The 25490-nt window shown below is 29.8% G+C and overlaps 2 protein-coding genes and 2 long non-coding RNA genes across 5 annotated transcripts; 1 reads left to right on the plus strand and 3 right to left on the minus strand.

Moving 5' to 3' along the window:
* Window positions 1–1482: 1482 nt before the first annotated feature.
* Window positions 1483–4474, minus strand: LOC130894115 (pentatricopeptide repeat-containing protein 2, mitochondrial-like). The gene is made up of 7 exons (XM_057800710.1): window positions 4284–4474; window positions 3999–4227; window positions 3838–3940; window positions 3582–3776; window positions 3210–3398; window positions 1756–1974; window positions 1483–1700 (listed from the first exon to the last, which is right to left on the minus strand). The coding sequence occupies exons 1-7, from the start codon at window positions 4378–4380 to the stop codon at window positions 1533–1535; spliced, it is 1200 nt and encodes a 399-aa protein (XP_057656693.1). The 5' UTR covers window positions 4381–4474; the 3' UTR covers window positions 1483–1532.
* Window positions 4475–6389: 1915 nt separating this feature from the next.
* Window positions 6390–12632, minus strand: LOC130894117 (uncharacterized). Of its 2 annotated transcripts, none has more exons than XR_009059290.1 (3): window positions 12485–12632; window positions 8415–8573; window positions 6390–6676 (listed from the first exon to the last, which is right to left on the minus strand). It is a non-coding gene; the product is annotated as an uncharacterized LOC130894117 (long non-coding RNA). The 2 variants fall into 2 exon arrangements; XR_009059291.1 differs by lacking the exon at window positions 12485–12632 and adding an exon at window positions 10121–11052.
* Window positions 12633–13717: 1085 nt separating this feature from the next.
* LOC130894118 (uncharacterized) lies at window positions 13718–18701 on the plus strand. The gene is made up of 2 exons (XR_009059292.1): window positions 13718–13800; window positions 18363–18701. It is a non-coding gene; the product is annotated as an uncharacterized LOC130894118 (long non-coding RNA).
* LOC130894112 (cystathionine beta-synthase-like) lies at window positions 13730–23350 on the minus strand. Its single transcript, XM_057800703.1, has 10 exons — window positions 23025–23350; window positions 21282–21391; window positions 19984–20151; window positions 19698–19879; window positions 19556–19642; window positions 18195–18480; window positions 16377–16560; window positions 15270–15401; window positions 14588–14772; window positions 13730–13921 (listed from the first exon to the last, which is right to left on the minus strand). Exons 1-10 carry the CDS (start codon window positions 23165–23167, stop codon window positions 13845–13847), a joined length of 1554 nt encoding a protein of 517 aa, XP_057656686.1. The 5' UTR covers window positions 23168–23350; the 3' UTR covers window positions 13730–13844.
* Window positions 23351–25490: the final 2140 nt, after the last annotated feature.

The following is a 25490-nucleotide window of genomic DNA, read 5'->3' on the forward strand; positions in this document are numbered from 1 at the left end:
ATTAAATTCATTGTATATACAATGTGTGTTTATGAAATTTTGAAAAAAAAAGAGAAGTTATAATGAAAATATATAGAGCCGGATCTGTACGTATAAGCGTTCGGAAAACCGAAATAATTACAGCTGGAGTTCCGAAAACGGGAGCTTCAAATTTTTACCAGATACTCCTAGCAGGATTTTGGTGTTTCGCAAGAAAAGGAGATGAAAAAAAATGTTTCCTAGCCTAACTTAACCACGTGTACGATTCGAATTGATATAAATGGACCGCATTATATTGGACTACTCGTACAATCTTTTTAATCGCGGTTTATGTAATCGCCGGACCTCTGGAATTCCCCGTGCCGTTGTCGTTTGTCGTTGACGTTTGCCGTTATCTTTGACGTTTGCCGTTGTCATTGACGCTTGCTTGCCGTTACAAAAACATTGAAATGCATAGAAAAATCCCAATCACGTCCATTTGTGTTTGTCACGTGCTTTTGACGTATGACGTTGGAGCGTGTTATTGGGGTTATTTCTGTTTGTTTGGTGGTCTTTTGCCTCATGCAAATATCTCGGTTTTAGGGTAGTTTATTCCTATTTTTCACACCCCCAAATGAAATTAAACATAAATCATTCAATTATATGCTAGAACCAACTCATATTTCGAGAATTCAGGCTTTTGTGAGATAATAATCCGAATCTTCATTTTATTATCCTAGTTATGACGTCAGAGTAACCTACAATTTAATGGAGTATAATCAAATCCCACTGATTGTTATTTCATTGCAAATGACGGTTTAATACACATTTTAACATTCAAATCCACTGTAAATCTTGTAATTTATTCCAAGATATTCAAATGATAATAAAAAAATTTTTCTTTAATTTTTTTTTTATTTTTTGCGTCAATATTTCTACTTCCATTTTAATGTTTAGTTTATTTATCAAAAATTTGTTGTATAAACGTTATTGTTGACACTAAGAGCACTCTTCGACTATTTTAAGTCATTATTAGTTTGATTTTTCACCACCAGTTAGCTTCCTAATTCAATTCGTCAACACTTAATTGCAAATATCTCGGTTTCTATTGCAAACACGTCAAAAGTGTTTAAAATCTATTTTATGGAGAATTGTAATCCCTACAACTTTTATTTGAAACATTTTTTCATATCTTTTCATATTTTTTAAATATTTCCAAAAAAAGTAATTTTTAGGCTAGTATTTTTTTATTTTTCACGCCCCCAAATGGAATTAAACATTTTTTAACCATAAAACATTCAATTGTATGCTAAAACCAACTCTTCAAAAAAAAAATCAGACGTTTATGAGATAGTAATCTGAATCTTCATTTTATTATATTATTTATGACGTCAGACTAACCTATAATTTAATGGAGTATAACCAAATCCATTCAACGACATTCAACTGCAAACGACAATTTAATAACATTATAATCCACTGTAAAACCGCATTTTTTTCAAGGTAATCAAATAAAAGAAAAAAATATTTTTACTATATAATTTTTTAAAAAATTACAACGAACGAAATATAATTCACACTAATTCATCCAAACCGGGACGTTGTTGATATGGATATTTCTTCTGAGTAAAGCTCCTTTGCTTATAATCAGTTTTTCTGAACCTCGGTTGGAATTTATTTTGTCTCTTTTCCGTAATCATAGCAGGGGGTTGTATTTCAGCACATAATTGCACGTCGATACCCTAAATAAAAAAACGAAAATAACACAACAACACTTGCTTTTCGAATTCGTCTTACCATATCAGAAATGTGACCTTGTTTCATAAGAAGCTGTTCGATTCTATTGAACTCTAAAGAGAGTTCTGGATTCTCGAGACCGGCGACGGCTTCTTTTATTTTGTCCAAAACGTCTCTGTTGAAAGTGTGCTTGTGATTACCCGGAGTGTCGTCGCTGAGAATAGATTTCATTAACGAAATCGCATTTTCAACTCTACCAACTGCGGCTAAGCAAGCAGCCTTTAAAATTAAAAAAAAATTAAACTTGAATTTTTGAAAGAGTCCTAATTTTTCGTCCTCTGAGCCTTCTATAGATTGCTTGGATCGTATCCGGCTCGAAGGACCAATTAATTGTGAGTGGTAGTTAAACAGAATGTAAAAAAGTCTTTTGGAAACTCAATGTTACCTTTTAAGGAAAAATTTTATGGAGGATAAAGTTTAATTTTATTAAAAATGATTGTCTAGATTCAATTCAATTTTTGGATTTAATTTGGTCAGGTTAGGTTAGGTTTGACCAAAAACCAAACCACATTTAGATGGAAAATATGCTTTTCCTTGTTCAATTTCATCGAAAATAATGTTTTAAGGACTAATTTAGTCAAAAAGTGGCTTTGCTGAAATAAGTAACCAAAATGTGGCCTTTTGAGTTTAATTTAGTCAAAATGTGGCCTTTAATAGTTGAATTTGGTCAAAAAAATTTATACAAGTGCAATTTGGTGAAAATTTGTTCATTAAAGTACAATTTGCCAAAAAGTTAGTTCCAAAATACACTCTTCCGTGTTCAATTTAATCAAAAAAAGTGACGTTTTCGAGTGTAATTTATTCGAAAATAAATCTCTCAGATAAATTCGATCAAAAAGCTACTTTTCAAGTTGAATTAGGTCAAAATGTCCTCTATGAGTAAATTTGACCAAAAAATAGCTTACTGAGTTTGCTTTGGCAAAATTATATCTTGCAAAGTTCAATTTCATCAAAAAATTATTTTTCTGCATTTATTGGATGGAAAATGATACTTTCCAAGTTAATTTGATTTAAAATAACGTTTTTCCAATAAAATTTCGTCAGAAATTGACCTAAATAAGTTTAATATTGTCAAAAACTTACTTTGAGTTTAATTGGGATGAAAATGGTTTATGTCAACTGAATTTCAACAAAAAAATAGCTTTTATGATTCAATCAAAAATCAACCTTAATCATCTCAATTTGGTCATAAATTCATATTTTGGATTTGACTTGGTCAAAAACTGCATTTTTGGGTTCAATTTAATCAAGAATTTAATTTAATTAAAAATTGAATAAAGCTACTATGAATTTAACTAGAACAAAACTGAAAAATCGTAATTTAATTTAGTTGAAAAATGTCTTCTCTAAGTTTAATTGGGTTAAAAAAAATTTTTTCCAGGTTCAATTTGGTTAAAAAATGATTCATTTCAGTACAATTGGTAAAAAATAGTTTTTGCTTGTTCATTATTTACCTTCAAATTCCTGACAGTTGTATAATTTTGATTTTTGGCGCTAGTGAGAATCTCCAAGGCAATACCAGGATTTCCTTGATTATAAGCAAGCGCTGCACAAAATGTCGTTGCCCTTCGCATCGGAAAATGACCAACATCTTTCAACTCTTGCCAAAGTTTTAACGCATAATCTAAACTTTCCTTTGAATTCTGAAAAGTTACACCAAAGTTTCACTATGTATTTTTCCGATTTTTCAATTTCCCACAGCCAAAAAACGAAAATACCATCAAATGATAAAATTACCAAACCCTGATAAGAAAACAGTCAAAAATTTTGATAAAAACATTCAATATAACGAGAAATTAATATAAATTTGTTATTAAAGTACTCACCATCTTATAACATGCCGCAAGAGCTAAAACCACAACATTTCTTGGATACCTCATACCTTCTAATTGTTTTTCTTTTATAAATTCTACGCAATCTAATAATTGTTGATATTGTTTGTTTTCGAATAACAGATCCAACAGAATTTGGTAGGTTATCATTTGATCAAAAAATCCTGAAAGTTCATCTGATTTGAAGCACTGAAATACATAAAGTAAATCACATTTTACAATCCCAATATTTACGTTTTTCATTACTTACTTCCAGAGCTAAATCAGGTTTATTTTGATGATGGAAGAGACGCATTACAACAGGACCGAAAATAAAGCTTCCAAAACGTAATTCCTTATTTTGTTTGTTAAACCTGCAATAAATGTATTTTATTTTTCATTTTTTATTATTATAATTATAGCCCGACTAACTTTTTAATCATTCGTATCACTAGTTCAAGATCTTTCTCGTCGCTCGTGAGGTGTATCATGTTTTTTAGATCTTCGGTAAATACCATTTGTTTACCTTCTTTTACGTCGATTTCGGACATTTTTTGTTTAAATTTATCGCCTACGTTTTCCATTTGTTTTCGAGTAATTTCACATTGTTGTAGGAACGTGTCTATTCCTAATGTAGTTTTTGAATAAATGTGTCTCACATCTACACCAGGAATAATGATTTATAATTCGTTTTTAGGTTACATAAGTTTTACTTACTTTCTATATTAAATGCTATTCGTAAATAGTTATTTACAACAGGAGTCTTAAAAAATGCACTTTTTGAAACTGCACTAATTATTTTTCCAGTCAACATTTCACTTTATTAATATAATTCAATTTTTTTATATCCTTGCTGTTTAAAACCTTGTTCTAACCTCAACTCGTGCTTAACTTGACAAGTTTAGTATACTTCTTCTTTTATTTAAATATCATCGCATATATTTTACCCGATACAAAAAATTGTTTTATAATTTTATACAATCAAATAGAAATATTCGAAATAAACACACTATTATCTAAGAAAAACTTTATTGATTCAATAAAAACAATGTAGAAATAGTGATAGTATTTAAATAGTTTTCATTATCTGGCTGATGTGCTTATTATAATTAATTACATTATTCCACTATTTTCTCTTCTTTTTCATTGATCCCATTAGGCAATCTAAGAAAACTGCTGATATACGTCAAAATGGCGCCGTGTGTTAAGCATTGATTTTCTCGTATGTAATTATGTTAGCTTTTCTTGGTTTAACCAGTCATGAGAGTTGTTTTATATTGTTTTATTATTTCATAGTGTTTAAAGGGCTCCATAGATACATTTTGCATATATTTCAGTGAAACTAATACCGCTGGAACCGATTATTTTTTCAATTTTTTTTTTAATTAGTCTGCCAGTAAGTTAACCAATTTCAGATATATATATATATATATATATATATATATATATATATATATATATATATATATATATATATATATATATATCGCTTGATTACACTGAGCACAATACTGTCTAGGGAAAAAAACTATCAAAGCCACTTTCCGGAAGAAAATTTCGTACTTCTTTTCGTAGCAGCTCTTTAAGAAGCAATTTTGCGTTAAAAATGGAAATGATAAGGTCTAAAATCGATCAAATAAATTCACAAACCACAAAAACTTGTGACAAAAGCATTTGTTTACCCCACGACGACATGGGCATCAGCTGATTTCAACAATTCGTTAGATTACTCAATACACAATTAGGTAATCTAAGAAAACAGCTGATCTACGACCAAATGACAGCCGTAAGGTAAACAATCGACTTTCTTGTATGTACCCGTGTTAGTTTTTTTTTTATTTTCTCCTGTAGTTTGTTTGTTATGTATTATATTTTTTTTATGATGTTGATGAAACTTTATATATACTTTTTAGATCTGTTTCAATAAAATTAATAAGCAGAAAATCAATATTTTTGCAGTGTTTTAGTCTTTGAGTCCTTTTTAAGGTTCTAAAGTGATAATTCAGCGGCAAATGAAAGGTATAAGAACAAACTTAGATTGAAGGAACTTAAGTCATAATCCTGCTCATTTTCCATCGGTTTCCAAAATACTTTTTTTCAGACTATATTTACCACTTATCTACATTAAGCACAATACTGCGTAGTCGAAGAAAAAACAACTATGCGACGTTTTCAGGAGGAAATGCGGCTCTTTAAGTAGCAACTCTTCAAGAAGCCATTTTGCAATAAAACTGGGAATGAAAAGTTCTAGAATCCAATACCTAACTTGATAAACCACACAGAAGCTTAACGTCAAAAACATTTATTTGCCCCACGGCGGCCATTTTCTAGCTCAGTTTGACGTTAAATTGCGCTATTTCTGAACCCATAGATAAATACAGATGCTATTAAATTTGAATATTAAATGGGTTGGTAGCATTTTATATCTAAATAATACACTGATAAAAAAATATTTTTATTTATTATAACATTTTTTGTTTCTTCTGAATGTTATTATGTTTAATTTTTTCGATTTCAATACCTAAGACAACTAAACAAATATTCCATAAATAATAAAAAATTATAAAAAAAAATACTTGAATTCCCGTCATAAGATTGAAAACAGGATACAACCAAGTTCCAAGAAAAAACCGAGATGCAACATACCTAAAAAAAATATCAAATTTTAACGGTTCTACGACATAATTTACGTCATCTAATGAGGTAAAAACAAGAAATTTTGATCTTCTGAAATAATTTTATTTAAATATTTACCAAATATGATACAGAAAAAATAGGGCACTATATCCTTTGATAGCCGATAGCAGATTTTGTTGGGGATGGTCTACGACGAAGGATTCTATAAAAACAACCAAGCAAGTAACAGTGTGTAAAGAGTGATTTAGCCACGTGGGAAAATATAGTTCGCAACTTTTCGGATATACATACTCCTTTTCAATATTATACAACCCCCAAAACATTCCAGGAACAAAAAATCCCGACGGAAAAATGATACTCGTGTATAAATAACTTTTCCATTTTAATATTGTTGCTAGTTGTTTCTGTTTTGATTGTAATCGTAGTAAGACATCATACCATATAGCTAAACCGAAATAAACAATTTGAATAAACTGAAACAAAAAACTACCGATGAAAATAATTTCACCCTCTTTTAAATCGTATTAAATTTTTCCCCTCTCATTCTACAATAAGACTTTTCGAAAACTATAATCGGGTTAACCCAATCATGATCTAAATAATAGGAAACTAACCCTAATCACGGTCATTGTGTTTCGGAAACTGATCGAGATAACCAGGTCATATGTTATGATATTTTTCCCCTTTCCCTTATATGCCTCCCTCTTATCTTCATTACTTTCTCTATGGTCAAGATCCGCAATCATCTGATAAGTGATCTACCTTAATCCAGGTTGTAGTTTCCGAAAAGTGCTAATGACTTTCTATTGATAAATGGTGCTCTTATATGCAACCAAATATACATCAAATGTTTTGGTTGTATTCGTGAAAATAATTCCATTTCTTTTTAATTGCATTAAACTACTTTTCTATCTGATTCTATAATAAAACTTTTCGGAAACAATGATTGGGTTAACCCGGAAACTAACCCTAATAGCGGTCATCGTTATTCGGAAATTGATCGGGTCGTAGTAATATATTATGATCCTTTCACTTATATGCCACTCTCGCTATCTTTAATATTTTCTCTATGGTCAAGATCCGCAATCATCAGATACGTGATCTACTTTAACCCGGGTTGTAGTTTCCGAAAAGTCCTAATTGATAAATGATGCTCTTCTATGCAACCAAATATACATCAAATGTTTTGATTATAATCGTATAATTACATTATTTCATAAAGCCAAACAGAAATAAATAATTTGGATAAAATTTTAAATATTCAATAATAAAGATAATTGCCTATATTTTTACATGTGTATTAATTTGTTTTTCTGCCTCATTCTTTAGTTACTTTCTCTGAATAAACTATTATGCAACCATATATACACTCTAAATGACAAGAAGCCCGCGAAAATACCTTCACAATAATGCTAAAGATTCGTGAAAACGGTGGAAAATCTGTGCAAAAATAAAAATTATGTGTAATAAAAATTGAGTGATAGAACATAGTGTAATTATATTTCCGAAGAAGATAATTCAATGAAGCGTATAAAAAGAAGAGTGAGTATAAAAATCTAAATAATTAATACAATTCTTTTAGAATATAGTTAGGTTAATAAGCGAAACCAAAAAAAAACACTTATTATAATCTATATACTAATTACTAATTGGGTGTCTACTATTTAAATGAAGGTAAAAACTAACTGTGACATTGAATTTTTTTGATAAGGTCAGTTTTACATAAAGCATTAGCCGACTTTTAGAATACATTGAAATGACTATCAAGCTTTCAATATTACGACAATTTCGAGTACCAAAATATTAAAAATTGGTCTATTTAATAAGTTTTTGAGTAAAAATTTTGTTGTCTTTATTAATTATGACAGACGTTTTTACAGACAGCTAATCTTAGTACGGTCCACATATAATTTGACTAAATTGTTTTGTTTATTAATATAATTACGTAAAAATGCATTTTAAAGCAATAATGAGTATAATTATATTAATAAAAAAGTATAATTGATATAATTATTTTTATTTTGAATTCGTTCGAGCCAGAATATAATTAGATTGACGTATTTTGGTTAAGTTATGGTATGTTGTTAATTTTCCGAGTTTGCTGTTACAACATGAAAATTTTTCGACAAATAATTGTTCCACGGATAAATAGATGAAATGTAAAACCAGTACCATGTATAACCAACACCATCATTATTCATTCCTACTTACAAAGTTCCAACTTGTAAAATAAAAAAAACGATATTTCAACATAATTAAAACTTCTCTATCTTTTACATCCTTAGTGTCCATATTCTCATGGCAATATAATAATACGAAAAAGTGATGGGAAAAAGTTAATAGGTGGAACCATAGATGCATTTTTTTACTCTGCAATACAAAGTTTATAGTTGGAAAGTCGAAATGTATACTTTCAAAAATATGTAATTCAGTTGAATAAAAAAGCCTCACAGAAAATCGTAATCGTATCAATGGCATTGCGTGTGCGCAAGTAAAGCCATAGATAAACGTTATTATCATGAGGTTCGTAATCAAATAGAAACATACCATTCGATTTTGTGTTTTTAGTATTTTAGAAAGTATAAAATGATTAATCTTTTGGAGAAATCAAGTATAAGTTATATTTTTCAATTATTCTAGACTTTGAAGGATGCGTTTTCAAAGTTTTATAATATAGTAAACATTGCCTGACGTATCCCTGTAGGAAAGTTCACTATAACGAGAAGTATGGAGTATAAAAGAAGCTTATACACCTGGAGGCTAGAAAAAAGGATGTATATTAGCATTAGGATAAATTTTGAGGGAAGTGCTAAATATTAATCACGCTTTGAACAACTTTTCACACTTTGGTACAAAGCAAGCTGTTGAAATTTGAAATAATAAACTATGATATTGAATTTTTCAACTCTGCAATTCATCTAAAATTTCTACATTCAAACCCGTACCAATTCTGGAAGGGTTTTGAGCAATTATTTATCGTCTATATCTGGAACATTTCAACATTTCCTTCATAAGAGATACCCTATAACTTCTACATCCAAATTCAGGTTACATTAATAAAAATGTTAATAGTACTTTTTTATGTCGCTAGAAGCTGAAGGACTGGAACGAATTTGGCCGCTTATTATTATTTTGAATTTCAATTGAACTGAATATAGTTACAAATGTTCATTTGTATTTTGGAGTTTTGTTCTTAATTGTATAAAATGATTTAAAAAGTTCAAAATAAACGAGCGAAGTTCAAATTTAATAAACGTCTCATTGATCGTGACGTCAAATGACATGTCCTGGATTTATTGAAGTCGTAAACAGGGTGTCGGTTATATTTGGAACAAAAATCCTGATTATTTTTGTGTCCCGGAAGCGTTTTTAGATTCTGATTATTCTTCTGGTATTCATAATGACTGCATATTTTGAATCTAATTAGTACATTGGTTGAGGTTAAAGGAGTTAACACATTAAAATTATCTTTGCAGCAATACAAACATCTCATTCTTACTTTCTCGTGTTTCTGACTTTTATCGATATTATAACCTATAAATTAACTGTCATACTTGAGGTTAACAAATACTGGACGTGGCACTTTGACGTTATTTAAATCCCTCGTTCAAAACAAGCTTAATTTAACCTTAACGCCCTATATTAACGTTTAAAGTTTCGTAACCACATTTTTAAAGTAAAGATGGATGTTCCTATAAACTTTGAGGTTAAATTTTCTTTATAATTTAAATAGTAAAAAAGGATAGGAACATATATTTTTATGATTTAATTGAATTTCGAGACAGAGATTATAGTTTTCTTTTATATACTGCTATATTGCCAAATTCATTCCGATTTCTGAGTTGTTTGGAAATAGATAAATTCAGTTTTACAAACGAAACATTGAATATGGATTATTTTAAAGGTCAAAAACTTACATTTTGTTTTTAATTAGATTATACACAGAAATTAACGCAAGAATTTGTTGACCGACGTTAAAAAATTGATAATATTATTTACTTAATGTTGCAAACGTGCCTGTCATTTAATTTATGCTTCAACGACTAATTAGTACGACGATAAGAAGTCGTTAAGGTTAAAAATTTCCTAATGTACTGGAAATATACTTTAAGCAAATTATGTTTGTATATTTGCTACAATACTCGGTTTCGATTATAATAAAAATCGTTTGTTCTCTCCAGTTTTCCTCTATCACCCTCCTTTTTCACTTATTGTTTACGTACTTCAACTTCTAGCCGTTAAACATCCGGAATCAAGTAATAAAATTTATAGCAAAATGTATGGCAACATTGTAGTCAAACTCCTGGACAAAATTAACGCCCCACTTCAATTAATCTAAATATTTACAGTATAAACACAAAAAGAAACTAAATTACATCGAAATAATGATGAACACCTACAAATTAGTCGAATATAATCTTAACATAATCTCAATTCATCCATAAAAGTTTGTTTTTGCCGGAAATGAATAAATAAGCTATCATACCACCAAAATGAAAGAAAAAAAACAATAAAAATCAGTAAAATACAAAAAATGCGTAATTTTTAACTACATGAACCAAATTGCGACGCTCTTAAAGTTTTCAATTCAGATCTCAAGCTCGAACTAGGATTGTTAAACCACTCTAATTAGACGTAATAACGTCGAAACTAGTCAGTGGTTACAACCCCCTCCTTACAGCTGCGAGCCATTGGGGATGTTGTTATCGACAAAAAGGTTTGTTAATTTTATGAAAAAGTGGCCATGATTTTATGTGTGGTAAAATTAAACACCAAAGTGTACTCACTTTAATATATTACGAGCTTTCGAATCCTTATGTATTCATCATCTGGGAAATAATTAATTAAGATTGGCGCTTGATAGAATTAATTTGAAAATTGAATTTTGAAATCCATGAATTTTATGTTTTTATAAGAAACTACACAATTTAAAACCGCCGAATCTTAACTGATTATTTAACAGATGATGAATACAAAAGTATGCGGAAGCTCGGAATATATTAGAGTAAGTACACTTTGGTGTTTAATTTTGCCACATCCCAATACGAAAATGCTCTTAATCTAGCTATATAATAATATAAATATATAATTTAATAATTCGGAAATATATTTTACCGTTCTTCAAAGGAGAAAACAACTACTTTCTTTGAATTACATCTCCTCTGAAGAGCGTGATGTCCATCGACCTTTTTGTCGATATTAACATTACCAGTTGCAAAGAGGGTTTTGTAACCACTGACTAGTTTCGACGTTATTACGTTTCATTAGAGTGTTCTAACAACCCTCGTGCGGGCTTGAGACACGAACTGAAGACAACATCAAAAGCGTCGCTATTTGGTTCATATATTAAGCATTTCCCAGGTTTCTATATGAACCAAATTGCGACGCTCTTAGACGTTGTTTTCAATTCGGGTCTAAAGCCCGAACTAGGATTGTTAAACCACTCTGATGAGACGTAATAACGTCGAAACTAGTCAGTGGTTACAAACCCCTCCTTGCAGCTGTGAGCCATTGGGGATGTTAATATCGACAAAAAGGTCTTCAGATGAGAGGTAACTTAATATTCGTCGAGGTATTAGCCAGAAAAGTAGTTGTTTGTTATCTACTTTGAAGAAAAACAGAAAACATTTTCGAAATTATTTTCTGGAATAATTTATAAATAATATATAAAGTAAGTCAAAATGAATAGATAAACTTAATAAAATACGCCTATAATTGGAAAATAATCATTTTTATCACAAACAATAATGATTTTTCGTTAAGACCTTCGGAAAATTGATAATACATTGCCTAACCTAACGTAACCTAACCTCAATGATAACATTTTATAATGAGAAGACTTTTTACTTTCATCTTGTAAAATTTCTATCAAAATCTTTTCCCTCCAATGTTTTTGATCTGTTCGTTGACTTAACGTAGGTTCATCCATAATGAAAAAGAAGAAAATTCTGCTAAATTGGCTTAGACTAGGTCGTACTAGTTTTTTTCTAGGGCATGCGTATTTATATTAGGATCAACTAGTTTGGTCTAGACGGAGCTAGTTTGTCCTGGGTTTGACCGGCAACATATATGGTATTAAAACAACGTTGAGAAACTTTGAAATTATTTTCGAAAGAATTTGTGTAATTATGATGGGGATATTTGGGAATAATAAAAGTAAAGAAAAATTCGCTAAAAATTCAACTTATTGCAGATTTTTTTCATAACTATGTAAAAACAAATTGATAAAAATATAAATAGATTTTATCGCACATTTTAATACAAAATTCTCAATTACTTACATTTTTTTTTTGATCTAAACAACAACGTAATGCTTGGATTACGATATTTTTCAATCTGAAAGCGAAATAAAATCATGGAAGCATTTAAGTGAGACATCATTATGCATTTTTTTAACATCCCCACTTATTAATTCCTTTATAAATATCTGGCTACAATAACTTGAAAATCAAGGATTTTTATCGACTGTAAGTAGTAATCTATTTAATGAATACGTTGTATTACTTGATAACCAATAATTCACAACTATGAACTGAAAACATGTTCTCTGAAATAATAAAACTAATTCAATATAAGTATTAGAAACAAAATTTTATTTTTCAAATAGTATCTTAATATACTTTTACGTAACTAGTTATGAAAAAAGATATTGTCCAACAAACGTATTGTTTGCCAAAACAATATTCAATTCAATCTCATTTTGAAAACTGAATTTTGAAACACATAAATTTGAATTACAAGAAATAACAAAATTAAAAACCGCCGCAAATCTTAATTAATTATTTCCCACACGATAAACACATAAATATTCGAAAGCTCGGAAAATATATTAAAGTTAGTCTACTTTGGAGTTTCATTGCCACATTCCCAATAAGAAAACGCTTAGTTGGCAAAGACCTCGTCCCAAAAGCATAGAATGTGGTATGACTTTATTTGCTAAAGATCTTCGTCTTCTATTTCATTCGCTCCAAAGTGTACTGCTTTGAGGTCCAGTAGTATTGAATATCTGGATCCAAGCTAAAATTGTTGCATTGCTTAGATTAATATTGCAATATTGCGTAATCGATACAACCGTCGAACTCGAAAAACTAATGGATTGTTCTCGAAATACGCGCGCACGGCACGCAAAACGAGTGTTGCTCTCCCTTGTAAGCCATAATGCCAACGCTAATAATGAAATTCCCGCGCAGTCTAAGAATTCGACGTTTCGACTTAACTTCCGTTATTATCAAATCAAATGTAAACACTGTTTATTTTTCGGATGGTGACGTAACGGCTTCCGCGTTATCGGTCAACCTATTTTCTATCAACCTTGGTCTTAAACATTGTTCGAATTATTTTGGAACTGATCGCAGATGCACTATGAAATGCTTTTAACAGCTCCGTGTTCGCGGATCACATCGATCTCGTTAATTACGAATCAGTTCGAGCAGTAAATATATTTAAATTAATTAGAACGATGTTTAATCGATTACCGATTGATTCGGAATCGATTGACAAGGAAAATGACATTTGACATACAGCAGTTTTGTTTCTTGAAGTTATATTGTGATTTTAGTAATGAAGTGAAATAAATTTTAGGAGAAATAATAACATCGTAAGAACTGTAATAATTAATATATATTTAAATCTTTTATAATCCTATTTTTCATTCTTGCTCTGTATAAAACTTAGAACATCGTCTGATGTTATGATTTTTAATGCTTTATCGATGCCATCTGAAACAAAGATTCATTTAACAAATAAAAAACTTTCACAAGTGACTCTAAACATACAGAAAAAAAAATTTTTTTGGCGATGTTATGTTTTTGACTTTACATAGTGTTCCAATTGTATTATTCACTCAAGTTTTAATTCGTTTTCCATTACTTTGTTATCCCTTCTGTTTTACCGTGTTTACAGATATTTTTAAGTCGGTTTTTTAGTAATTTTTGTTTTCTAAACTAAACTTTATTGTTAGAGTTTTTGAACCTCGACACCTTAACGTTGGTTAGGGAGCCCAATATCCGTCCCCCCTCGAGTGGGACTACAAAGCCCATGACTTATTTTTAAGGGTTTAATCCAAGGGCGAAGTTCCAATAAGAGTAGAGACCTTAACAAATTCTCCTTTCCTTTCCTTCTTTTGACTACACCAAGAATGGGTTACTTACTACATTCCCTTTAAATTTATCACTAGCCAGTTATTTAAGAAGGCTAATTAGGTAGAGATCGATTTTTAACTTAAAATGAGCTTAAGCAATATTCTTTTCGCTTTCAGTAGATTCTAATATATAAAACAGTCAACAACTAATAACTGACCCATTCCAAACGAATTTCCAATAGTTTTTACACAAAAATCAGTGTTAATTCTAAAACTAATAAACAAAAATGCTTCTCAAAATTACCTTGAGACTCTAGAAGTACCACGTAATTTTCTGCTTCCAGAACTCTCGATACTAGACCAACATTACTATCTTTGGGTAACTTTGAGTACATCCGTTCGATGGTTTGTTTAACTTCTTCTTTCGGTGTATTACAAGATATTAATTCATTTGTAATATTTTTTCTGCTCACTATGCCAGCAAGAATCCTAAAAAACTTTTATATAAACCACCAATAGACAACCAGCATTACTATCCAGTAGTCCTGCTAGCACGCGAACGTAGGAAAGTATAAAAAATAGAGAGAATAGAGAATACTCAACAAGGAAAAGATAAACGGAATTATCGAAAAAATCGGAGTTGCGAAGGAAGAATGATTAATGACAATGGACCAATGGTAGATATGAGACGTATCAATGAGGTAGATGGACTGCACGCCTCTTACCATACATCAAAGGTTGAATAGAGAGAAGTCACGGAGAGGTAAACTATTACCTGTATGGACACCATTACTTTCGCTCCTACCTGTTCAAACAGAGAAAAGTCTTTCTTGTGGACAAGCCACGAACAACGCAGAACACGCATTGGAAATTATGAAGCGGACTGCAAACAAAAGATCGAAAAAAAGAGAAATTGGTCGATAAGTAGATCATTTACCAGTATACCAAAGATAAATAAATTAATTTCAACAGGATTTAGTACTTACCCATCCTCCTCAACGGGTAAATAGTCCACGTTTAGTTCGTTCATAACAACCAAAACATCTTCCAACGATGTAGTTACCGAAACATTTTTTAAAGGCTTTGTTTTTATTTCGGTAGCATTTAAATCCCACCACCTAAGGATGCAATTTGTAAATTCAAAAATTGGAAGCATTTGTTGTGTTGCAACCATAGACAAAGTGATACTAGACTGCGCTGGCAATGGAATTCGAGTTCCAAGTTTCAAGTGTTCATTTCAATTTCTTGGTGAAAAAATACTGTACAAGCTCAGCAATGGCTCCAAAAGTGTTATCCGGACTCTGCTCCATCGAAAACAACCATTTATTATTGGTTTGTTGAATTTATACGTGGTCGTACAGACACCAATGATGGTGAACGTTCTGGTCGTCCAATTGATGTGGTTACTCCAGAAAATATAAAAAAAAGTCCACTGGTGAACCACGTCCAAAGGCACAAGAGTCAGCTGGTAAGGTTATTATGGCTTCAGTATTTTGGGATGCAGATGGAATATTGTACATCGACTATCTCCAAAAGGGAGAATCAATAACGATTACTACATAGAGTTATTGGATCGTTTGAATGCAAAAATCAAGGAAAAACGGCCCCATATGTCGAATAAACACCAAGACAATGCACCGATTCACAAGTCGATGGCAACGATGGTTAAATTGAACGAATTACACTTCGAATTGCTTCATCATCCACCGTATAATCCAGACCTGCCCCCCAGTGACTACTGATCTTAAAAAATACTCGCCGGTAAGGAATCCAACTCAAATGAAGTAGAAATTGCCGAAACTGAAGCCTATTTCGAGTTAAAAGACAAATCCTTCTACAAGCACGGCATCGAGAAGTTAAATAAGCGTTGGAATTATTGTATAGCTCTTGAAGAAGGTAACATTGATGAATAAACTCGATTTCTGGCACAAAAATGTGTTATTAGCAATCCAGAATTACTATATCTATGGTTCCAACATACTATTTACATATTTATAGGTTATATGTGAAATATAAAAGAGAAGAAGAAACTTTTACTAATCAAATAATCAGTAACATAAATGAGAAATTTATGATTAAACATATTCATTTACCAGTGATTATTGGTATTTATACAAGGTATGAAGCCTCTTTGTTCCATCCATTGTTCTCTAACGAATTTGGTTAGGTAATTTCTAGTGCCATCCGGTAAAAGAACTACAACTTTTTTTCCCTTTCCCAATTTAAAATCTTTGATGGCTTTTAAAGCCCCCGCCATTATCACGCCACTGCTTGTTCCTAATAAATATTAACAATAGTCAAATCCACATCAATCAAAAGATTAAGAATCTATACGAGGATTATTATTGAAGCTCTTCTCAGAAATTTAATGCCTCAAAAAATTATATACATATTGAAAAAAGTGTGACAAACAAGCTATTATTAACTAAAAAACCAATCAGATATCACATTCATTAGTATAACACTTTGAGGCTATGGCAGTTTAAAAAAATGGAAGCTGCTTGTTCAATTAACTTTATTACACTAAATAGTCCCAAATTTCATACTCATTAATTATATTTTAATGAGAACAATGTGCTGGTAACTTCTTGGATAGTTTGGATAAGAATCTACGTGTATAAAGTTTATATATGAAAAAAATTTTTTCTATAACTTTTATATTTGCATGACGCACAAAACTATTGTAAAAATCGAAAACATCGGCTCAATTGAAACTCGTTGAATGGTCTAGTCATAGTTTACATCCTTTTAAGATTGATACTCTATTTTTCAAATATGTATATACTTTTAGGAGCTTAAATGAGTATTCAGCAAGTCAAAATTTAAAAAAAAATGTGGAAACCAGCGATTTTATTCAATTAAGTTATTTAACTTGTACATAAAATCTGCAATCTCTTCAACAAATTATTGAAACTTCACGAAATAACTTATTACCAGTTTTTTTTTTACTTTTTATGTTTTTCTCTAATCAGTTATCTTAATTTTTGGTCTTCTCTGGTTGAAAATTAGTTTTGGATATAAGTAAAAATATTGACGATTCGACCTATTTCGGTCTTTATCAAATTATGACTTGACATTGACTACTCTCAAGATTTAGATAGGTCGAAACGTTAATATTTTTTTGTTTTAAACTAATTTTCAATTAGAAGAAGCCCTAAATCAATATGTTTGATCAAGAAAAAAAAATTAAATATATAATAAAAATGAATCACAAATTTACTGTACTATAACTTGGTACAGACGCGCCACAAGTTTCCTTAATCTCTTCATAACAAATGCGAATGTTTTTAAAATGTTAGTAGAAGGCGATCGAGATCATACGGAATTAAAATTTCTTCTTGGAATTGTAAATGAACCAATATAATGCATATTTTTGTTTTTTTTTTGGAAAGATATGAAAAACATTTGAGTTTTTTTATAATCATAAAAATTGATATTACCAAAAAATTGTCTCAAATATTTATTTCGTATCATCTTTGAATTAAATTTGGCAACATCGGTTTATCGTTCGTGATGATAGTTACTGTAGATCTGTGTCTGGGTTCCAAAATTATTCTATATACAGTTGATAAATCGAAAGCATTTAAAGTTTAAATCTCAAAATATCGATTTTGAGTTGATTTAAATCTATTTCGAAATGAAATTTGTTTGTTCGAAAACAGAAGTTTAAAAATTGAGAAGTGACGTCCCCACTAATATGGCGTCTCTTAGCAGCGCACATGACGGATTATATCAGTTCATAGGCGTAGAAATTTATATTATATTAAAAAAATAATTACCTAAACATTAATTGCTTAGGGGGAAGGACAATACTTTTATATACATACAATAGTTTTTAGCGTTTTAGTTTATTATATCAATAATGCAATGTACAATTTCAAGTATTGTAGTGTATTATAAAAAAATCTTACCGACTAATAGTCCTTCTTCCCTAATCATCCTTCTAGACATATTAAGTGAATCCTTATCGTACAATTTATACCATTTATCTACTTGACTTCTGTCACATACCGTTGCGATCATTTCAAATCCTATTCCTTCTATTTCGATAAATTTTACATCCGTTTCGTTAATTTCAGATGGTTGAGCAAACTTTGATCCATAGGGATCTGCTCCTATTATTAGTGTATTAGGAGAAATTTCTCTAAATTTTCTGCTAATACCCGTAAGCGTACCTCCGGTACCAGTTCCCATAACCTAAAGTAAACATTTGTAAATGTTTGTCTACTACACTGTTTTTAACACTGCGCATCATCAAAGCGCAGAGGGAAAATTCAAGGCCAACTAATGATTCTATTCAACCAGCGACGTACTTCAGTATAAAATTGTTACCTAGACGTAAGTGAATATGAAATAATTAATTTCGATATGAAATTATGGAAATAGGTGATTAAATATTATCTTTAACTGGAATAAAAGTGTTTTATTTTTAATAATGTAGTGATTTGAGAATGTTCTCTGTTGTACTTCACGTCGGATGAAGTAAATATGTCGAAACATATTCACCCAATGTATTTTATAGCAAATTGTCACTTCTATGTGTGTTTTTTAATTAAACATTCATTGAGGCGTTAGAAGTGAAATATGTCGCATTATAACAAATTGTTCAACAGTTGTTGAACAAACTCAACATTTATATAGTACAGTATGATCACAACAAATTATCATTTGAAATTATTTATCAATTTATCTAGAAATATTGCATTGGACCGACCGTGCCGGATCTGTGACAACCTATCGTGAGTCGAAGAGGGAAACGTAATGTTGCCAATCCTACGAATTTTAATGTAAACCTATGGAATTACAAGCTGCATGATCACTGAGTGTTTTGAGAGGTACATTTAATTTTGATAAAATGCAATATTCAAACGGTTATACTAGCCGAAATAATCGTTTCGCGGATGTTCCAACGGGAATCTACAGAATTCCTAAATTTCATATGGTAACGCTGGTAGACAGCTGATCTGAAACGAATGTCTTGCAGTGTTGCCGGAATTGAAGGATTTTCTTAAAAATAAAGGTTTAAACTAAAATTTCTACTTCTGAGATTTTTAATGTTTTTATTTGAATTTGAAAGTTAGATAGATAATACCAAAAATTCCATCATTATTAAAATTAATTGAGTATAGAAACAAAATGCCATTTTAGCTGCGTCATTATCGTCAGTTACAAAATAAATAACTAATCATTTTTATAAATATCTAGTTGCACCACTTCATATCGTTCTGATTAAAAGAATTCTAATAATTCAATTTGCAGAAAATTCACTTACTATCATATCCACCTGTCCGCCACATTGGTGAAAAATTTCCTCGGCTGTTGTATCGTAGTGCGAGATGGGATTGGATGGATTGCTAAACTACAAACATTTAATACCAAGAATAATCACTTCATTATCATATACGAATCTTTACCTGATCGAAAACTATCGAATTAGGTATTGTTTTGTACAGTCTATGGACTGTACCAAATAATCCTTCTTCGCAAGTAGGATCCTTCGACGCCGAAACTCTTAGTACTTTCCCACCGAATGCTTTTATTAAATTTTCTTTTTCGATAGAAATTTTATCTATCAATACTATAATACACTTGTACCCTTAAAAATAAGTTTTCTATATATTAAATGACAAATAAGGCCAGTACGCCACTGAAATATTACTAAAACTTATGTGTGAATATTTCATGATTATATAGTAGTACCTTTGACGGACGCTGCCCATGCTACAGATATGCCAGTGTTGCCAGAGGAGGCTTCAATTATAGTTGCACCAGGTTTCAACAAACCGCTTCGTTCTGCATCTTCGATGCATCTAATAACCATGCGATCTTTTACTGAACCAACTGGATTTAAAAATTCACATTTACCATCTAAAATGTAACGAGTAATAAATATTTATTCAATCTTGTACAGAATCATCAATCAATAAAAAATATTTATCTATGGACTTGAAAATTTGACAGCAGTGTAAGAAATTAGTCTACTATAAATGGGACATCGAAATTTAGTGGTTAGTTGAACTTGATCGAATTATTCACAAAAAAAGAAGAATGTGTAAACAAAGTATACTTAGTAGTATTTGCTCACTATATTAATTTATAGCAAGTGAAAGGGTTTATTATGATATATATTTAAAATATGGAAACAAAAAATGACCATTTTACGGTTCGTTGTTGTATCAGCTTTATAGGAAATCATGGCAGTTGAAAATCACCTGTTCTTGAAGGTTTCACAGTTGGTAAGTTAACTTGACATACATTTTTTATAAAAAAAAAACTAAAGTTACGACAATTTTTTTATTAAAAATTCTATATTTTCAAAAAAATTAACTTGTACGTCTTAAAAATACAACTATTTTTATTTTTCCGTTTGTTTTTGCAACGTTTAATCTGAATTCATTATCATAACCTAACATTTTATTCGATTCAGTCAATTTTAATTTAAATAATTCAAATTCATATTAGATAAACTATTTTTTTATTATCAAAAATTATATTACACGTAATATATTTTTAAAAATGTACTAGATTATAGTTTTAAATCTAAATCATTACTTTGAAGTCTCGGAGTATTAATTAACAAAAAAACAGATAAAATACTTTTATAGTTTGTTAGATCTTCAGTATCGAACCATGTGAAAAATTTTTTTCAAAAAAATTAACTTGTACGTCTTAAAAATACAACTATTTTTATTTTTCCGTTTGTTTTTGCAACGTTTAATCTGAATTCATTATCATAACCTAACATTTTATTCGATTCAGTCAATTTTAATTTAAATAATTCAAATTCATATTAGATAAACTATTTTTTTATTATCAAAAATTATATTACACGTAATATATTTTTAAAAATGTACTAGATTATAGTTTTAAATCTAAATCATTACTTTGAAGTCTCGGAGTATTAATTAACAAAAAAACAGATAAAATACTTTTATAGTTTGTTAGATCTTCAGTATCGAACCATGTGAAAAATTTTTTTGTTTAAAAAATTCACTTACAAATTTCACATTCCACATTTTCAGTCTTAGGTATTTTATTTAATTTTATCATCGGTGTGTTTCCTGTAGCTGCCAAGACATCAGGAAACACGTTTGATGTGTTGGGCTTCCTAAAATTTCATATAAAAATTTGGTTTTAAACAATTACAATAATTTTTATCGTTTAACTCACGATATATACTGAATATAAATTTGAGGTTATGTTTAGATGTAAGATTCTCGAAATTGTTAAAATGTACTTTATTTTTGGAACTTTACAAAAAAAAATATAGAAATAAAAACATAACTCAACAATTGAAATAAAAAATGAAGTAACACAAAATTATATTACAAGGAGACTTCAAATTTATTGTATGAAAGATACTATGTTCGCATCGTAATTTTTAGCTTCTGTATTTGACACTAGATGGCGAAACCATATATTTTTTCTAATTTTTATTTCAACTGCTGTTTATAAAGTATTTGATCTTTTTATTATTATTATTTTATAAATATGTTTTTGTGCAGTAATAAATGCGATTTTATTATATTTTATGTATACCTCTCCCTTTGTTCACATTATTATGCATTGCGATATGATTTCTCGTTAGTGCGATAGATGACGCCACCATAAACGCATTCAAATGTTCGTATGATCAAAAATACGGAAAAATCTAAAATCCGGAACCAATTACTTCCCAGCGATTCCGGATTTACGATGTTGTACTGTATTAATAAAAATTGGGATTTAATGTTACAGTCTCTTTATTCAAATATAGAATGGGGGAGAGTGAGTAATTTAGTATGAGAAAGGCCCTAAAATCGGGTTTTACATAACCGACTTTAATAAACTTGGGTAATCTAAGTAATCTACGTCCAAATGGCGGTTGTGGGGTAAACAATCGATTTTCTCGTATGTACCCGTATTAGTTTTTTTAATTACATATTATGATACGAATTAATAATTATCTATGGTCTCCGTATTTTTCTTACCAGTACCTACAATATGGCGTAGGATTTATGACTTCACCACTATTTGCAATAATATAAAATAAAGTTCCCAACGAATTTTCACCATGGAAAACATACTTGTCAGCATTGAATAATACATGTTTGGAAAGCTTAGACTTTCCTTTTCTTTCAGCTCTTCGTCGAATAGAAAGTAACCTAACAGCGTTCCTAATGTGTACATCTGCTTGGGAATTTTTATTTTATGGACAACCCTCGTATTTATATTACGCAATACAGTTTTCATATGTCTCTATGTTCCTGTTAAAGACTTGTAACTATTATTATTTGTCTATGAAATGTACCTACGAGGGTTATCTGAATATTTATCGAATTGAAAAAGAAAAAAAAGCATTTTTTACATAGTTTCCTTTAGATATGCCGATAGCATCTTCTAATTCTCTAGTTTCAATCAGACAGTTGTCTAGTATCATTTGATGAATTTTTTGTATAATATATGTCCCAATTTGTATTGATAATTGATATTTTCAATTTGAGGTTAGAAGCTTTTCAGACACTCCTCATATAAGGATATTTGTGATAATTAATTTAGGAATATGGAAGTTTTTCCGTCAATAAATAATGTTAGGAATGAAGTGAATAAAAAATAATGTGTAAATTAAGATATCATATATCATTAAGATATCATATTAATTTGTGTAGAATTTGGTTTATCTTTCATCCTAAATGAATCAGCAATTTTCTTAACTCAACAAAATATTAGCAATCAAAACAAGCATTTGAAAAATTACTTACCAGTTCCATTTGCTATGAGGTGACCTCTCTGTTTTTTGAATATCTTTCGTCCAAGGACATTTAAATGCTCTATCGGGCATGCAACTATTTACATGTAATGGTGATTGGAAAACGTAGTCTTGTTCTTTCGAAACGTAACTCATATTTGTTGAAGAAATTATAAAAAACAATTTTATAGTACACCGTATCAGTTAATATAAATTTTTAAATTCGATAACAAATTGATACGATTTCATTTGAACAACACGTCACCGATTATACCGCCGCTCTGGTCATCTACATAGTAAAATTGATAAATTTAAGTACAGATTGTCCCCTCCACTAATCAATTGTAAATATTGACATTGTTAAGATTAAATCTTGGAAAACAAAGTAGTGATGAAGAATTCTTACATCAAGAACAGTTAATGGGAATGGTTATCCAAAATGGCTGTCGCAGAATAGATTATATCAGTGGCGTCGTATCCAAATTTAGATACGATAAAACTATTTCTATAAAATTAAATTATATTTCCAATAACTCAATTGAAAATTGTTTACGAGTAAATAATTTATCAAAAGATTATTTTACAGACATTAAAGTTGGTAATATGGAAATAAAAAGCAATCATACATTTAAATTTTTATTTACATTAATATTATTGACCCTTACAGTTTTTTATAAACCTATCTAATTTTATCAATTATTTCATATGACTGACAGTATGTATAAAGTAACTAAAAATCCAACTTAACCTAAGAAAATATTATAAAGTAAAAACATCTAAGTAAGTAGTAATCGGCAAAATATAACATAAAAACAAACTTTTCAACAGCGACCAAACAAAAAGTAAGTCATAAAACCGGTATCCAAAATGGGAAATTCTCAATATAATATTGTATATCAAATTAGCGATGAACAATTGAAAATTGATTGTAACTGCAAATTGGACGTCACAAAATGATTTAACGGCTTTTTAATAAGTTTGTAGATATATTATAGCATATAAACATCGTTGCTACGCTGCTTATTTTGGTTACGTTAAAAAGGAAATAAGCAGAAAATTTTAGTTTGACGCTTTAATTTTATTTTTTGATTAAATGACTTATGAAAAGCTATGAACACAAAAACTAATAAATTCTGACACAAATGTTATTATCAATAGATCTTGCAACATTGATACTTGATTGATGAAAATAGTAATATTTTTAATTTATTTTGGGTAACTGAACCTGTTTTCAATATCAGAATTAACACTTAACCTAAAATTTGATTCTTAGTTTTATTATAATTTGAATGTTAATAATAAAGCTTTAAATTAAGAAATCGGATTTTTAAATTTTATTAAACGATATTTCTAACAGAAATTATCCATATATACGCAAATAAAGCTTTTAATTTCAATGATTTCTTTCAAAAACGAGTACATTTTAACATCATACGCAGTAGTATTGTGTATTGCCTATATAATAGTCAAGCATATTCTTCTTTTTTATTTTCACGGATCAAATCGAGTTGGCAAAAATGACATGAAAGTTGATTATTTTATATTGGTAGTCTGTTACTGATTTAGTTATGAAGGTTATATGTTTATTGTGCGTTTTCGATAATTATAGCGGTAATTTTTTGTTTGTTGGGTGAAGTTTTTTGAATAAATATCATGTTTTATAATGAAAGTCATTTAAATATCTAGCAATTTTCCCATATCTTCGAAAAAAATTAAAAACGTTTTACAAGATGGCTACTGAATAAAAACAATAATAAATTAGGTCTTTATTTTTTTAATATACAAGAATTTAATTTTTCAAATTATTTTTATTTGCAAACTTTATTTTTGAAAATATATTGTGAGCTCTAATTTCGCGTTAAATAAGTAATTATCAAATGACTATTTAAAACAGATTTATTAAAATTTTTTGCATTCACTTCTGAAAATATCATTGATTTTTGGATAATTTATTTTGCTTATGAAATAAAAATTGGAAATTCATAACTTGTGTATGTGTGTGAGTTTATTGGTACTTTAGAAATACTGAGAAGTAACTTACTATTTTAACGAACGTAAAATTACCAATAAATATTTGCAAACAATGCCAATTTGGTCATTTTTAATGCAGAATTTGGTCAAAATTCACAGGGTGCGCCAGAGAAACTTACTTATTTGAAAAAACTCCTGAGCGATGAGTTGGGGGAATAGAGGAGTGGAAGGGAGCGCATCCGGAGGGGGAAGTCCCCAGGTTTGTCCTCCCTCAATTCTTTGCTCATTATTCCTAGACTTACGCTTTAGTATCTGAAGATGAAACTTAGTTATCACAACGCTTGTGAGACAATACCGTTTTGATTATTAGCCATATATTTACTTTTCAGTTGGCTTTATGATGAAGTTCTTGCATAATTTTATAGGGTCTTAAAGGAAAACATTAACTGTCTTTTCGGGTATGTACTTGGACCTTCTGCTTTTGTTCTGATTATATTCAGTCAGGGTC

Source organism: Diorhabda carinulata, chromosome 5 (assembly GCF_026250575.1).
Source record: "Diorhabda carinulata isolate Delta chromosome 5, icDioCari1.1, whole genome shotgun sequence".
In the NCBI taxonomy this organism is placed as follows: Eukaryota; Metazoa; Arthropoda; class Insecta; order Coleoptera; family Chrysomelidae; genus Diorhabda; species Diorhabda carinulata.